This window comes from Anser cygnoides, chromosome 6 (assembly GCF_040182565.1).
Source record: "Anser cygnoides isolate HZ-2024a breed goose chromosome 6, Taihu_goose_T2T_genome, whole genome shotgun sequence".
Classification (NCBI taxonomy): Eukaryota; Metazoa; Chordata; class Aves; order Anseriformes; family Anatidae; genus Anser; species Anser cygnoides.
In genome coordinates this window covers 3,686,027-3,700,223 of record NC_089878.1, presented here as the reverse complement: position 1 = coordinate 3,700,223, position 14,197 = coordinate 3,686,027, and the positions used below count along the sequence as shown (strand labels likewise).

The following is a 14,197-nucleotide window of genomic DNA, read 5'->3' as shown; positions in this document are numbered from 1 at the left end:
TATGTAAAGAGAATATTAATACAAGATTAGTTTGGCAGGCATCTAGCTACAGCTGTTCCATGAAGCTTGTTTGAACATGTTTTAAAAATGTTCTTAGGAGTACAGAGTACATGTTTTTGGTGTTATACCTCTGCAGTTTATATAGTTTCATACTAGTCCACATGGCATTGTCTTTTAAAAAAAAAAAAAAAAAAAGGTCACACATCCTATGGTATATTATAGAAGGTTAAATGAATTAGCAAAATTCTTTGTGGAGATCTTCAGAAGATGCTTCCTACCAGTTATCAACAAGTCCAGTAGGTGTGGATGACTATTTAGGTAAATTCTGTAGGTATTGGATTATTATTCAGCCTATAACCTGAAATTGTGCTGGATTAAACTGTGTATGTAATCACAGTCAAATATCCATAGAGGTGACAGGTGAAAAGAACTTTACATAGGTAAATACGAAGCACAAGGTAAGTAATGGGTGCAGATGGGACAATAGAGAAGGTATTTGTGGTGCTATACAATATACAGTGGTGCTATATATCATAGTTCACTGTATATGCTCTGGATTCTGATTCGAGATTGAGCAATTAATTTCTAGAATATCTGACACAGGAATAATATATTCATTACCCTATTAACTATGTATCATCTTTCACTCATATTCATAAGAGTTCAGTTAGAAGGGAGTAAAACTACCAGCTGGGTAAGAGCTGAAAATTTAGATCTTTATAGAACATCCATCAGCAATTTTAGCAGAGGTGGTCCGAATTCAAAGTAACACAGGTGTTCACCTGGCATATTTTAAACCAGCAAACATTCATGAATGCAAGGTCATTCCTTCTGAATGTAACTGTTCCTCTTCCTAGTACCTTATTTCTCAAATTCATTGTCACCTTCTGTGGGAACTGATGCCTCATTATCCTCTTGAATTTGCAGGGTAAGATGTATATAGGTAACAGGCATTGGTCAAAACTAAACCTCTGTTTTCATGTGCAATGACCAACCTCTGTGAAGTAAAAGCAAGTCTGTCTACAGATGTATTGTATTCTGTGGGAGTACCAGATCTAGATTCCTCTATTAAACTTTAACAGTTAATCGCTAATACCTTTTTGTCAATCAGCATGATGAATAGGCACCTTTAAATCATATTGTAACCAAGGACTTGCTGCACATAAATCGTTTTGTTATAAGAGCTTTCATAATCCTGTTGCCCAGTCTTCCTTTGAGCCTCTAGCAGCATTTTACTTCGACAGTGCTTTGGGTTGCTGAGATAGTAAATGTAGGCTAATTTACCTATTTGCTCTCCTGGGGACTACCAATACTAAACCCCCTTGTTCTCTCTCCTCCTCAGGTGATTTTGCTGTGCTTCTTAAAGCCGGTATGACGGTAAAGCAAGCTATCGTGTACAACCTCCTGTCTGCCATGATGGCTTATATAGGGATGCTGATAGGCACAGCGGTGGGACAGTACGCAAACAACATCACCTTGTGGATCTTCGCGGTCACTGCAGGCATGTTCCTCTATGTGGCACTGGTTGATATGGTAAGGTGATTATGATTCTGTCTTCTTGGCATTCCCTGCTTCAAGCTAGGATTTGAAATGGCACCTACCATGGAACATTTTTTGTTGTGACAAATATCTTCTGCATACATTTGTGCTGACTATCCTATTTTCAAACCATTTGTTTTTTGATTTTTTTTAACATCGTCCCCAAAAGTTAACTGGTACAAAATGGTGTTTGATTCTCACTGGCAGACTTGTCAAAGCAAGCAGGCATCTTTCAGTTAGTGTAAGCCACAGACACACACAGGCTTTGGGTTTCAGCAGTTCTCATTGGAACAGCATCACTTCTTTGTCACTGTTCATGAGGCTGTCAGATGTCTGATGTGCTCTGAGGTGGGCTGATTGTATTAGTCTCCTGGTGCTAAGTAAAGCAGGTGACATTATGAAGATCCTTCTCCCCTCAGCTTCCGTGGCCAGTAGTTGCTGCTTCCTAGCCTGGTTTCTCACCCTTAGTGGTATCCTTGAAGCGTTAGCTAAGACTGCTGAAAACAAAGGTTCAGTTTGTGATGAATTTCCTGATATCACAGAAGCTGTTTTGGCAAAGAAAGACAGTCAAAAATGGGATATTTCTCTTCATTATAGAGAACTTTAGTAAATACACTCTAGTGATGAAGTCATTCTATTATAAGGTAAATGAGTCCTTTCCAGGGCTTGCTGAAGAGAGTGGCTGCCAAGTTGAGAATGATTTTTCATGCAACTTCAGATATTCAGCTATAACTTGTAATTACTGAATAATAATCCATTGTTTTAAGTTCTGTTGCTGATATTTTTTTCCTATATGTACCCTGACTGAAGACAGCAAAGAAAGGCAGTACTGTTATTCTTTTATTGTTTGTCCTTTTCCTTGGTCATTGTAGCATCCAAATAATCAAGGACTTACGGTCTGACTCTAAACAAGAGCAGGAAAGCCTCTGTGTGACACAATTGAAACTGCACCACATTTTTGTATTGATGTTTCAATAATCTGCTTACCTGTCAAAAACCTTGTTTTCAGAGTTTAGTCCTTCCCTAGCTTAACAGAGGTCCACCAAGGTTGTGTTTTTTTTATCCATTCCTTATACCAGCCCATTGAGAATGGACCTTCTGGTATTCTTGCATCTGATTGTCCTGCAATTTCTCTAATTATGTGTTTTCTAACACAAAGTAAAAGATGCTGTTCTTCAGTAGAACCTGAAGCAGGGACATTTTCAAACCTTCAGGCTTTCCATGACCTCTACAATAACTTCATGTGGTGATAACTATCAGAAAAACAATCATAAGGTCTTCCCTCGTGACACTGCCGTTTTGGTTTGAGTGGGTACATTGGATTTTCCTAAATTCCTTCCTAGTCCAACTTGAATCACTTCATCTTACTGGCAAATAAATATATCATGTTTTTAATTTCTGATATCTCTAGGGCTGAAGCTATAACCTTTCAACTTCTAGAGGGTGGGTTTTTTTTATATTGACAGGACCAGACTGTATGTTCCCTGAAATTGGTCATATCAATATAAAGCTTATAAAGTGAAATGTGTAATCTACAAGTGATGAACCTTTTCATACCAGTTTATATATATATATATATATATTTAAGTTCTCAATGGGTCAATTTGTCAGCTTTTCAAAATACAGTAATGCAAGACTAGATAGGTAATATATTTATCTCTTTAGCTGATACGATGCTCTGATAATTTGTCATTGTCTGTTGCACAGTATTCAAGTACTTGGAATAACCAAAACAGTTACAGCCTATTTAATGAAGAGCAATAGTAGAGACTTGTGCTGTGAACTACCTGAAGCTTCTGTTCTGTATAATGTTTTTCTATATTAAGTATGCCTTAAATTAATTTCTTTGTTTACCTCATGCTTTCCTGAATTAATTTATTCACACAACATTTTGTTATTTTTGTCGTGTTTGAGTGGTTTTGTAAAACACTTCATAAGATTTATTTCTAAGTCTTCCAAGTCTGCTGTTGGTCCTTTTGTCAGTACTATTTGACTTTTCTTCATAGGTGAGAAACCGGAAGAGCTTTCAGATTTTTTTTAATATATCTACCTAATTTTCTTTTGATTTAGCCATAGCGTACAGATTGATCCCTATTATTCCCATACTTAAGAGGAAATATATGTGACTGTGTAAGCGTGTAACGTGACAAATAAATGGCTGAGTTAATCAGTTAAGTCACTGTAAAAGGTATGTTTATAGCAATGTAATAACTGTAGCAATAGTAACAACTTTTATTATGTTTATTTGAGCGTGGCTAGTTTTAACTGACTAAACAAACTTGAAAGAGCGGAGCTCAGAGAATACTGACCTGGTCCTTGTCCTGAGAAACTTAAAGTTCAAATAGATGTGTGATCCAGGAAAAGCTCAAAAAACGTCCAAAGGAAAGGCATTTTGAGTTTGCGTAGTAAATACATGATGTGTCTGAGATCATGTTTTTAAAAAATGTAATGACTGGGTGTAGTTTTAACTGTCCTGGTGGATTGTTTTTATAACTAAATCCTGGAGTGTTTATTCTTGATCAATATTGTCCTGTAAATTTATCAGTGGTGAAATGAAATAAAGGTGAAATAACTTTTTCAGAATTGTTTTTCATTTTAGCTTCCAGAAATGCTTCATGGAGATGGAGATAATGAAGAGCATGGCTATTGTCCCGTGGGACAGTTCATTCTTCAGAATCTAGGCCTGCTTCTTGGATTTGCCATCATGCTGGTGATTGCCCTCTATGAAGATAAAATTGTGCTTGACATCCAGTTTTGACCTAATTCTGGTAATCACTGTGGAGACAATAATATTACTGTATGGCTTTGAGTCTGCACTGTTTCACTGTATGCACATTGCTCAGAGGAAAAGCAGTGGCTTGCACTACTTACACAAGTACAATATATTCATTTCTGTGTAGATTAACTCCTGCTTTTTTCTAATTCAAATCAGATGAGACTGCTCAATGTGTCTTCTAAACTCAAGTGACTGATAATTTGGAAATACTAAATAAGAGAAATAAATGCTCGGTTGGGTGCGCTACTTGCTAAATAAGAAACATACAGGATCTACACACTTGGGAAAATACCATTTCATACTATATTTGAGCACGACCTGGAAAATGTTACAGCTGAAATTCATACCTACAAGGAACCTGACTAAGCTTTTAGTACCACACAAGTCTTAAGCAGTGGGCATATATATGCGTATATCGATTTGTGCATATATATGCATCTGTTAATTCATTTCTGTGTTGATTCGTCTGCATAGTGGTGACTTTAAGTATTAAATCTTAACAACGGTAGTTAACTGGAAACCACTGTGCTGTTTTAAATTTAAAAAAACAAGTCCAAATCTAAACAATGCTTAAATTTTTAAGAGTACACCTTAAATTGCACTCCCTCGTTTATAAAAACTTCATGTGTAAGAAGGCAGGCTGTTGCAATATACGCTGCAAAGTGCTATGTTCTGTCAAGGATCAGTTTGATGATGTTTTCCTGACTAAGATTTATTTGATGTTTGTCCCTTGATATTAGTAAGAAAATGCAAAATGCAATAGAATTAGTACTAGCTTGGGGAAATCCCTGATGTTGGAGTTATAGAGCTATTCCTGGTTCTCTTCTACAGATGCTAAACATGTATTGTGTGCCACTTGCAGCATAAACTACTGAAGAATTGTGGCTGTGAATGTGTGCGAACTCCCTTTTAACAGAGAATCCATATGGGAATTTTTCCGTTTTTTAACGGTTATTTTGGAATGTTTTCTCCTCTTTATGTTAAAAAAGAAAGTCCAAAGTGCAAGATGCTAGTTACTGAACCTGGGCACAAAAGTTAAATTATGGTCTGTGTATGTAGTACTGGTGGGTTATTTGCAATACTATAATACCAGATCAAAATCTGTTTCTACAATGCCTCAATATCAGACATGGTAGCACCAGCCATCTCACAGTAGAGAGTAAGAAAGAAGCTTTTTACTTCCAGCATAAAGGAGTTCATTTCTGTGATATTTTTTTTCAATTTGGGTATTTAAATTAGATTATTAAAAAGCAGATGTGATAGATCTGTTGTACGTGTCATTTGGAAGGACAGACTGAAAATTTGGGCCTTAATTTGCCGGGATCAGATGTCTTAGATAGGATTTTGCTGAGATGCTTATATTGCCAGACATGAGTTAGTTCTTCTTGTACCCATCTCCTTGAAGAAAACACAAAGCAAATCAGTGAGTTTGTGAGGAGTGCAAGTTGATTCTGTAGTACCAGTCCTAAGCATGGTAGTAGCCTTTTCTGGAACACACAGTTCGTCGTCGTCTTTGTGTATGCCAGGTATGCTGTATTTTGACTGTGCCGTAAGTTTTGTTTCAGTCTGCTTGGTGCCAGTGTAGCTGCTAAAAACATACTGATCCTAACGCCTTTAAAGAGCACCAGTTGGTATCTTCATTCCATTTCAAGTTTGTGTGTTTCTTGTGGCCTGTTACTTTTTTGAAGCTTCATGGGTCAATTTAGTTTTTACCAAGAGCAGCTTGTATATTTTAAAGGTATTGGGTTGGTTCTTGCCAGTATTTCTTCCTAATGCAGTATCAAGAAACAGTATTAAGGGTCCATTTCAAAGAAGAGTGCAGTTTCTTCAGTGAAGAAGCCAAAAGCCCAGAGTTCAGGTATGCAGCCATTTGATGCTCAGAACTCAGGTTTCTTTGTTTTTCTTCTTTAAACATATTTACTATTGGACCCTAATTAGCACAAACACTGATGTTAGCTCAGTTTGCTGAACTTCTGCAATGTAAAGATCCTGGGTGACACTTTTTTCCTAGTGCCCACGTTAGGTCCCTGAGTACTATTTTCAAAGAGACTTAAGTCACTGGATAACTTCTGAGAATCTTAACTTAAGCAACCTGTGTTGTTTATGTATTGAACTGACCCTTAATTTTAATTTTCTGTTAATTTCTGTCAAGTATAAGGGGTCATGTGGTTGAACTGATATTGTCTAATCATTTTTTTAAGTTTATTTCTTTTAATACTTTTACAAATGAAATTTTCTGTATTTCAGGTAGAATATTTACTTTTGTATTAGTTGGAGTATGGTTTTAGCTTAATACACTGCCTCTCTAGGGAATATAATAAACTTCCTTCCAACACCATCTTCAGACAAGGGAAAAACTTGGTCCTTGAAGGCAGGTACTGCATTTTTCATTAAATAGGTTTTTTTCTTTTATTTTCTAGTATTTATTACAACTTATGAAGAGCAGTGTAACAGCTGTGACTTCTATAGGTTTCCACCAGTACTGAATTCTAAATCATTCTAATGTACACTTTTAAGTCATGTTACAGACAATCTGAATTCCACTACATTTCTACTTGGCTTCAACATTCCATTCTGCTTGGATCCAGAGTCTCATTTAACTTGTATTTGTTGGAGGGCATGTTACTTGTATATTACAATGCTGTCACTGTGTGACATCCCATATGAATTTTGATGTAGATCACATTGCACTCAATCCGCTGTGATTATGCTTAGAAAATATTGTAGTTGCTAGATGCAGTGTGATTCTTGTTTTTATTTTTTCCCCTCCAGGTAACAACTGAGTCTATGGTTTCAAATATGATTATGGTCCTATAAGATACAGCCGAGCTATCAGTTTTTTTGTTATAAATAAATCATTTTTAAAAATTTTATAAAGCTGGAAAAAGATCAAATGCTGTTTTGTTCATTGTCAACAGTGTTGTGTTCATTTTATGTATGTTCCTTACAAATAAGGAGCCTTCAAAAAATAAAATTATTCAAGGAGCAGATATTCTTGTTGGCTTGTATAAGATTTTATTGTGCACCTTTATATTTTAGTATTTTGCTTCAATTCTCATGAAATGCACAAATGCAACATTGTAAAGATATATATCCTCCTTTCATATTTTGATTTCTCTTTGGAAATGGCATTTCAGAATGGACATGTATCCCTCATAAGTGATCTGGAAATGCACCTCCATAGATTGTGGTAGGGTTATGAATTAAGCTGACATAATAACGCCACCCCCCGTCTGATCCAGTGTTCTTGTGGTTTATCTGAAGGGAGGGTCATTGCAATTACAAAGTTGGTGGAATGACCAGTAGTTGACAAGACACCTCTTCTCTCGCTGGTATTGTACAATGGGGCCACGTAACTGGGTCGCTGTGGAATGTCTGCTCTCTTACAGGGCTTTAGCCATATCTGCAGCAAAGAATAAGCCTTTTCACTTCAGTTAAAAAAAAAAAAAAAAAAAAGTTGAGAAACACTCTTGGCTTGCCACAATATTTTTGTCGGTGGTGTTTGTTTTCTTACAGGTAGCCTTTGAAAACCTGTTTCTTGATTACTCTTTCTTAGCAGATTGCTTCCTCTCCCAAAATCTGCAACACCGGACCTCCTGTTGCCATCATTATTAGTAGAGGATTCTCAGTTCCTCTTAGATACTTAAATTTGCTTTTCAACACAAAGCATTTTCAATTCAGTTATTTTTAAGAATTACCCTGTTGCTCCCTTCAAGGCTGGAACTTAGGTTCCACATTATTCTACAATATTTGTTCATATCTAATAATATAAAATGTCACCAAATGAAAGATACTCACCACAGGTACTGTGTCATAGAGGATTTTCGGAAGGGATTCTCCTAGCTTCTTAGTTTCTCTGTTCCAGCGTGCTCCATCCAAGAACAGTCCCTGAATGTAGACCCCTGAATCAGTTGTAAAAGGTAATGTATTAAGCAAAAACTGGAAGAGGTTTCTAGGTGAGAGCAGCAGCTAGTGCAACACACTTTGCTAACTGTCTGTTGGTTCTGTGTGGCCTTTTTGTCAATTTTTGTTGTGTTCCAAATAATCAAATAACTTTGAGTATAACACAATTTTTTACAGCATTATAATTTATTATTTATTATTATAATTCTATAAAGCTTTATAAAGTTGCAATGTCTAGCAGTATCATGGTGTATCTAGTCTTTACTAAAATGTTGAGGGAAGTAAAAAGTAAAAATTCAAAGTACAGGACACTATTTTCACAGTTGTCATTACAAAGTTTTCTGTTTGTACTACATATTATAAACTTTAGTGTTTCTAAACTAGGAGATTTGACCATACAGACTCTTTCCCCAGTTACTATTAATTTTCATTGCTTGTTTCACATTGCCATTTGGCAATTAACCATTTAAAGGTTATATAACCATTTAAATGTTACATCTTTAAAACAGTTTATTAAGAGAGTTTAAAAAAAGCAAGTCTTTTAAAGACTCGCACCTTTGTGTTGTGTAGACTTGAAAACCGTAACTCTTAAGTACAAAAAATAAACCTGCCCCAACAACAACAAAAAAAGCTGAAAACTGACTGGATGGTGGTCTCCCAGTCAAACTGCTAAACCCTTCTCACACAACTACCAGTCAAACTGATCCTCAAAAAAATATTAAAAAGAGTACTAAGAACTGTTCAGTTTAATCCTTCCTTTTTCTGAGGAAGGGCAGTCTAACAAAAGTATCTGCAAATGGAATGTCAGGCAATATATAATAGTTTAAGAAAAAACTAGTTTGCTGTTGAGCATCTTGATCATGTATCTGTAAGCTGTTTTTCTAGGGATAGCTAAACAAGCACAGCCAACAGCGAAGGGTTTGTTTTCACTCAGGGAAGTAAGCATCTTCAGATGTGTTACTGGGGTTGAAATAAAAAGAACAGGCAAGCCAAACACTGCTTAAAAGTGATCTGTTTTGGGAAGTTAGGGATAAGCAGTGTTCTCTTGGTGTTACTTTTCATCTGTGGGATAATCCAGGGAGTGCACTAATCTCAGCAGTATTTAAAGGCTGGCGTGCATAGTATTTTGAGACCAACACAGTTGTGTATGTTTTCTAACAGAGTTCATTAACTTAATTGCATAACTCTGAGTCTGCAAATTAATGTTAACTTACGAATGCATCAGCATAGGCAAATAAATGTTATGTATTTACTTACCATCTTCAGGAGGGATTTCATATTCCTTATCTTCCAGCACTTCATAGTCAAATTCTAGTAGGTCTATTGGAATAGTGTATTTTCTGGCATAGTTCTGCTGGGCGCCTGTTAAGAATGCTTGAGTGAAGAAGAATCCTGAAATCCAGAAGACGGGTGGCATACCGTTTTCATACCACAACTGCAGTAGCAAAAGAGAGAGGAGGAGAAAAGGAGGGGGGAGGGGGGGCTGCTTTAATCTCTTGTAGTATTTAGGAACTCAAATAACTGTGAAATAACAGCCAAAATAGTTTCTGCAGTGGTATGTTTGGATGGCTGCTATGTGTTTTCCACCAGGTTGTTAAAATGTCACTAGCTTTTTTTTGTTGTTGTATTTTAAGACCAAAGAGGACAAAACACCACCTCACCTACTGCCTGGAAGTTCTTAGCTAATGTGAATGAATTAGTCTGTTAATTGTGCATCATCTGTGTAAGCTCATCAAATGTGTGTTCAAGTCACCCTTTCTTGGTATCAGAGGCTGTTCAGCATGATGATCTTTGTTTCCTCATGCAGGTGGCAGTTTTTTTTTTTTTCAGGCTTTGCTTTTCTTCGTCGGATTTCCCTTCCAGCGCCCATGTTGCATGCTGTGTGTGTGTGTGCACATGCACTTGCATGTGCAGCAAGTTGAAGATGAGGGTGGGTGAGTTCCTTATGAGGAAAAAAAATGGAGTGGCCTAATTAAACTTTGTTTCTGGGGGATAGAGGGGGTGTGTCCCCCCCCCCCCAGCTTACACCATGGAAACTTGTGTATAAAAATTTTTGAATGCTGGATTTCATTGCATTTAAGTGTAATATAAGTGAGGTCTATATCAATGGTGAATACTTCATGCAAGAAGACATTTTTCTGGTTGTTGTACACATAACTTCAGAACAGTTGTTCAAAACTCATGTTTACAATGTCAGATAAAAAAAATTGCATTACAATTACATTACTGCAGAGAATTATAATGGTTACCACAGTACTTGTCTTTCTAGTTAGTTTCCATTCAAAGAAATAAACAAAATCCTTATAGATAATGGCAGTTTCTCCTTCATACAAGTTTAATTTCTGGTCTGGGTTCTGTTCAAGAAATGTCACTTTTATTCTTTATAAGTACTGCAATCAGACATGCTATGCATTAAAGTGGAAGTTACTGAGGTGTGGTGACAGGGTCCAAAAAACACAAAACAGAGGTTCTCTGTAAATGCAGAATTTGTGAGTATGTTACTATAACTGAAACCAGATGGGTTTATTATTTACTTTTTAATTATTTTTGTTTCTGGATCTTTTGTCTATCTCGAGACCCGTTCTTTTTGCAGATACAGAGGAAGGAGCTTGGAACAAGTTGCACATTTTATCTTGGGGGGGTTGAACTGTCAGTTTAGTCTTCTACCTCAAAGGCATACATTAGTGTTTATGGTCTCATGGTCTTATTAGGTGATAAACATCAATTGTCTTCAGTTGATGGAGGTCACTAAGGCACAGAATAGTGCTCAGTCTCTATATTAGTCACTTAAAGTCAGTTTGGGGAATTTGTAGTCTTACCAGTGAAGGGACCCCATTGATTCTCACTCACTCATCCAGCTTTCTTCTCTTGTTGTCTATCTACTGAAAGCTATTACTTGACTTCAACATAAATAAAAGATTTCATGTTACAACACTCTACTGATATAAACTTGCTATTTGGAAAAGGAACTCAACAGCCTCTCCCAAAGTTCTATTTTATTTATTTAACTTCCCTACCACCACAAAGATCTATGTGCAGTTTAAGATGCCCTTAGTAAATTCACTTCAGAAGGCCAATTTTGGTGTCTGTCATACAGTAATACTGATGCACTGCACCTCTCTTTATGTGGTGTAAGGTATGTGGCAAGATAACAGTGCTTCACTAGATGCTGTGATGAACAAGCAACTAACCAAAACAGGTGCACAAATGAACTGATCATTACATGTCAGTGTTATTCATGTGTGCGTTCACTTGTGGAGATTCCTCCTGACAACACGAGATCAAAACATTAAGTGATGTTGAACAAATTGGCATACATGGGATGTGCTTACCTGTAGGAACTTCAGTCTACTGAGGAAGTCATTCACGTAGCTGCCCAGAGGCTTGAGGCTTGGGTAGGACTTACTCATCCATAGGCCTGGAATTTTGGCTTTCAAAATGCTGTTTACCACTTCTTCCAGTTCAGCAGACATCACGACTAGCCCCTAAAATAAATTTGGGATGGGACGATAGGAGAATACTGTGTCTCAAGAGAAGTTGCTTTAACAGTTAAACATAGCTCTTTGTCTAACAGATGTTACCAACTTCTAGCTAAGTCAGGAACAACACTGAAAACATGAAGAATGGATATAATGAATTTCATTCAAAAGTTACTGTGGTCAGAGCTAGTAGTCAGTCACTAGACTGGTCAGGAAGAAGGCCGATAGAGCATTTTGGAAAAAAACTGCCCAGAATGGGAAATCACCATTCATCATCCTGCCTCAGAAATATGAGTGATTACTGAGTGTAAATTTCTGACTTATTACTAAATGTAAATGCTTTTATAGTATTATTTAAAGTGTCCTCAAAACTGCAACATTGCTGCAAGTTTTTTAAATTGGCTGACTTTTCAGCTTGTGGTTTGGCTTTATGAGGGAGAGGGGTGGTGGATTTTTTTCTGTTTTTATTAAAAAAAAAAATCACCCTCAAGGTAAGATAGGATAGATTTAAAAAAAAAAAAAAAAAATCCAAACTGACTTTTCCCTGCTCCCCACCCTGTATTTTACACAGCTGTAGCTTTCAGTTCCCACTGAGAACAAATGCTGACTTCAGACAGTAAATTATTACTGTTGAGGGTTCCGGTTGAGGTGTTGAGATTTGCCTTTATCTGTAAAGAAATTGTGAGGTGCTTCTGTCTTTTACGTTACTAAGGCACAAAAAGATACAGCTCAATAAATCGTGTTGGAATCCAGACTTCTAGTGTCTGAGTGACCTGAATCAGACTTCAGGGTCAGTTCTCTAAGGTACTTGTACTGATAGCTCAGAGATCAAGCCTAGGGTCTAATTACGTGCCCTTAAATGTATGTCTCACCTTTATTGCTTTCTGGATGTTACCACAGGAGTCACGTATTGTCTGCAGTAGCTTGTTAAAGCGTCCCATCTCTTGGACAAGCACAGTATTCATGCTTTGAGTGTAAGTGGTTGGATATTTTCTCATTGCTGCTTCAATGTCAAAGTCTGAAGGAAGTTTGCTCAGGATGTCACCTGTCACTTCATGAACAACATCCTCAGTGGATTTTGCACCACTACCAGACACCTGAGACTAAAGAGAGACAAAAATTTAGGTTTATTTTGGAAAAGAGAACTTGGGAGTGAGTACTTGAAATACAGGAAAATAGAGCTGTTCTGAAGGCAATGTTTATAAGATTGTTACAGTTCTAACTCGGTTCCCCTGTGATGGAAATGAATTTGTTTCATAACTTCCTGTGTTATTGCAAGAAGTTATTAGCATACGACTGTCAAAGTCTGGTTTCCTACAGGTTTTTAACCTTTTAATTTTGGTTACCAAAATCTTGCCTCCACTGTAAACGAACCTTTCTGCCTGCATCTCTGAAGAAGCTGTGAGTGCCATCGGCTGGCCCACTGCTGTCAAATGACAGAGTAGTGCCAAGTAGTCTCACTATCCCTTGTTGTGATCTCTTGCCCTCTATATTCAGCTCTTCATGAGGCTTACAGGAACTATAATATCTAGATTGTACCTGGCTTACAAACTGGACTGAAACTGGCTAAGAATTTTGAAAAATTTTAAAAGATGGTGGGGGAGTGGAAGTAATGTAAATTGACTATGCAATCACAGAAGCTGTGCTTCCTTTGGAAGACAGGCAGGGAAAAAAAAAAAAGCCTTAACAGTTTTTTTAAGTGGAATAACGATTTCACTAGGATGACATTACAAAACAATAGGGCACAGTAAAAAATGAAAGGACAAAAAAATCTGAACATACTAACATGTAGAAAGAGGAAAAGGTTATGCTAAGATGGCGTGTGGTTTTGAGTCTCTTTACATACCTGTGTAAGAAGAATGTTATCAAATAACAGTTGTGTTTCTGACTGATCCTTAGTGATATCAGCATTTGCATTCATTCCAAATATCTCTGGGGAAGGATTCAGTGGAAGTGTCTTTGTATATTCAATATAGCTTTGGTACTGGAAAAAAAAAAAAAAAAGGCTCTAGACTTAGGATGTAGACATGGCCACACAGCTCATGAGAGGCCACAAGCTGTATTTCAAAACCACTACAAACTTTTCTACTGTATATTGTCTAAACTAAAAGATATAAAAGGATGTACGCAGGATCTGTCTGCACCTCGCAAATTCCTTTGGTCCGTTCTCTTACTCTGAAATCAAGATTGGCTTTGCTTAAATGATTTTTTTTTTTTTTAATTTTGACAGCTGTTGGAAATTCTCTTAAAAATAAAATGCTTAGTGCAAGAACCTCTAGACCTTTTCTGGGCCCACTGCTTGCGAGCTGTCTATGTAGGCATTTTGCTGATATTTGACATAACTCTACTGTGTGATAAGCTGATACCTAGGTCCTTTCTATCACCAGAAGATACGAACAGCTCATTCTCTTACACCTACTTTTTAGTGGCTTTAAGTGTAGCACGCTAGGTTTCTCACTGTCCCCCAAGTGTGCTGTCTCATACAGCACAGAGTCAAATT

General features: G+C 36.9%; 2 protein-coding genes across 25 annotated transcripts in view; one reads left to right on the top strand and one right to left on the bottom strand.

The window, feature by feature from the left end:
* SLC39A10 (solute carrier family 39 member 10) overlaps positions 1-7,305 on the top strand; it is a 120,404-nt gene extending 113,099 nt beyond the window's left edge. For all 11 annotated transcript variants that reach the window (XM_066999939.1, XM_013187522.3, XM_048058435.2 and 8 more), the window contains 2 exons: positions 1,343-1,533; positions 4,139-7,305. In XM_066999939.1, the coding sequence (XP_066856040.1) occupies positions 1,343-1,533; positions 4,139-4,297 (350 nt within the window). In that variant the 3' untranslated portion in view covers positions 4,298-7,305. The remainder of the gene's footprint in view (positions 1-1,342; positions 1,534-4,138) is intronic.
* Positions 1-14,197, bottom strand: part of DNAH7 (dynein axonemal heavy chain 7) — a 120,433-nt gene that overhangs the window by 5,297 nt on the left and 100,939 nt on the right. For 8 of the 14 annotated variants that reach the window (XM_066999909.1, XM_066999912.1, XM_066999920.1 and 5 more), the window contains 6 exons: positions 13,544-13,681; positions 12,570-12,800; positions 11,551-11,703; positions 9,476-9,653; positions 8,114-8,217; positions 6,517-7,718 (listed from right to left, as the gene is read on the bottom strand). In XM_066999909.1, the coding sequence (XP_066856010.1) occupies positions 7,512-7,718; positions 8,114-8,217; positions 9,476-9,653; positions 11,551-11,703; positions 12,570-12,800; positions 13,544-13,681 (1,011 nt within the window). In that variant the 3' untranslated portion in view covers positions 6,517-7,511. Of the gene's footprint in view, positions 1-181; positions 2,037-6,516; positions 7,744-8,113; positions 8,218-9,475; positions 9,654-11,550; positions 11,704-12,569; positions 12,801-13,543; positions 13,682-14,197 lie in introns of those variants that run through there. The other 6 variants (XM_066999915.1, XM_066999914.1, XM_066999916.1 and 3 more) reach the window with 4 other exon arrangements.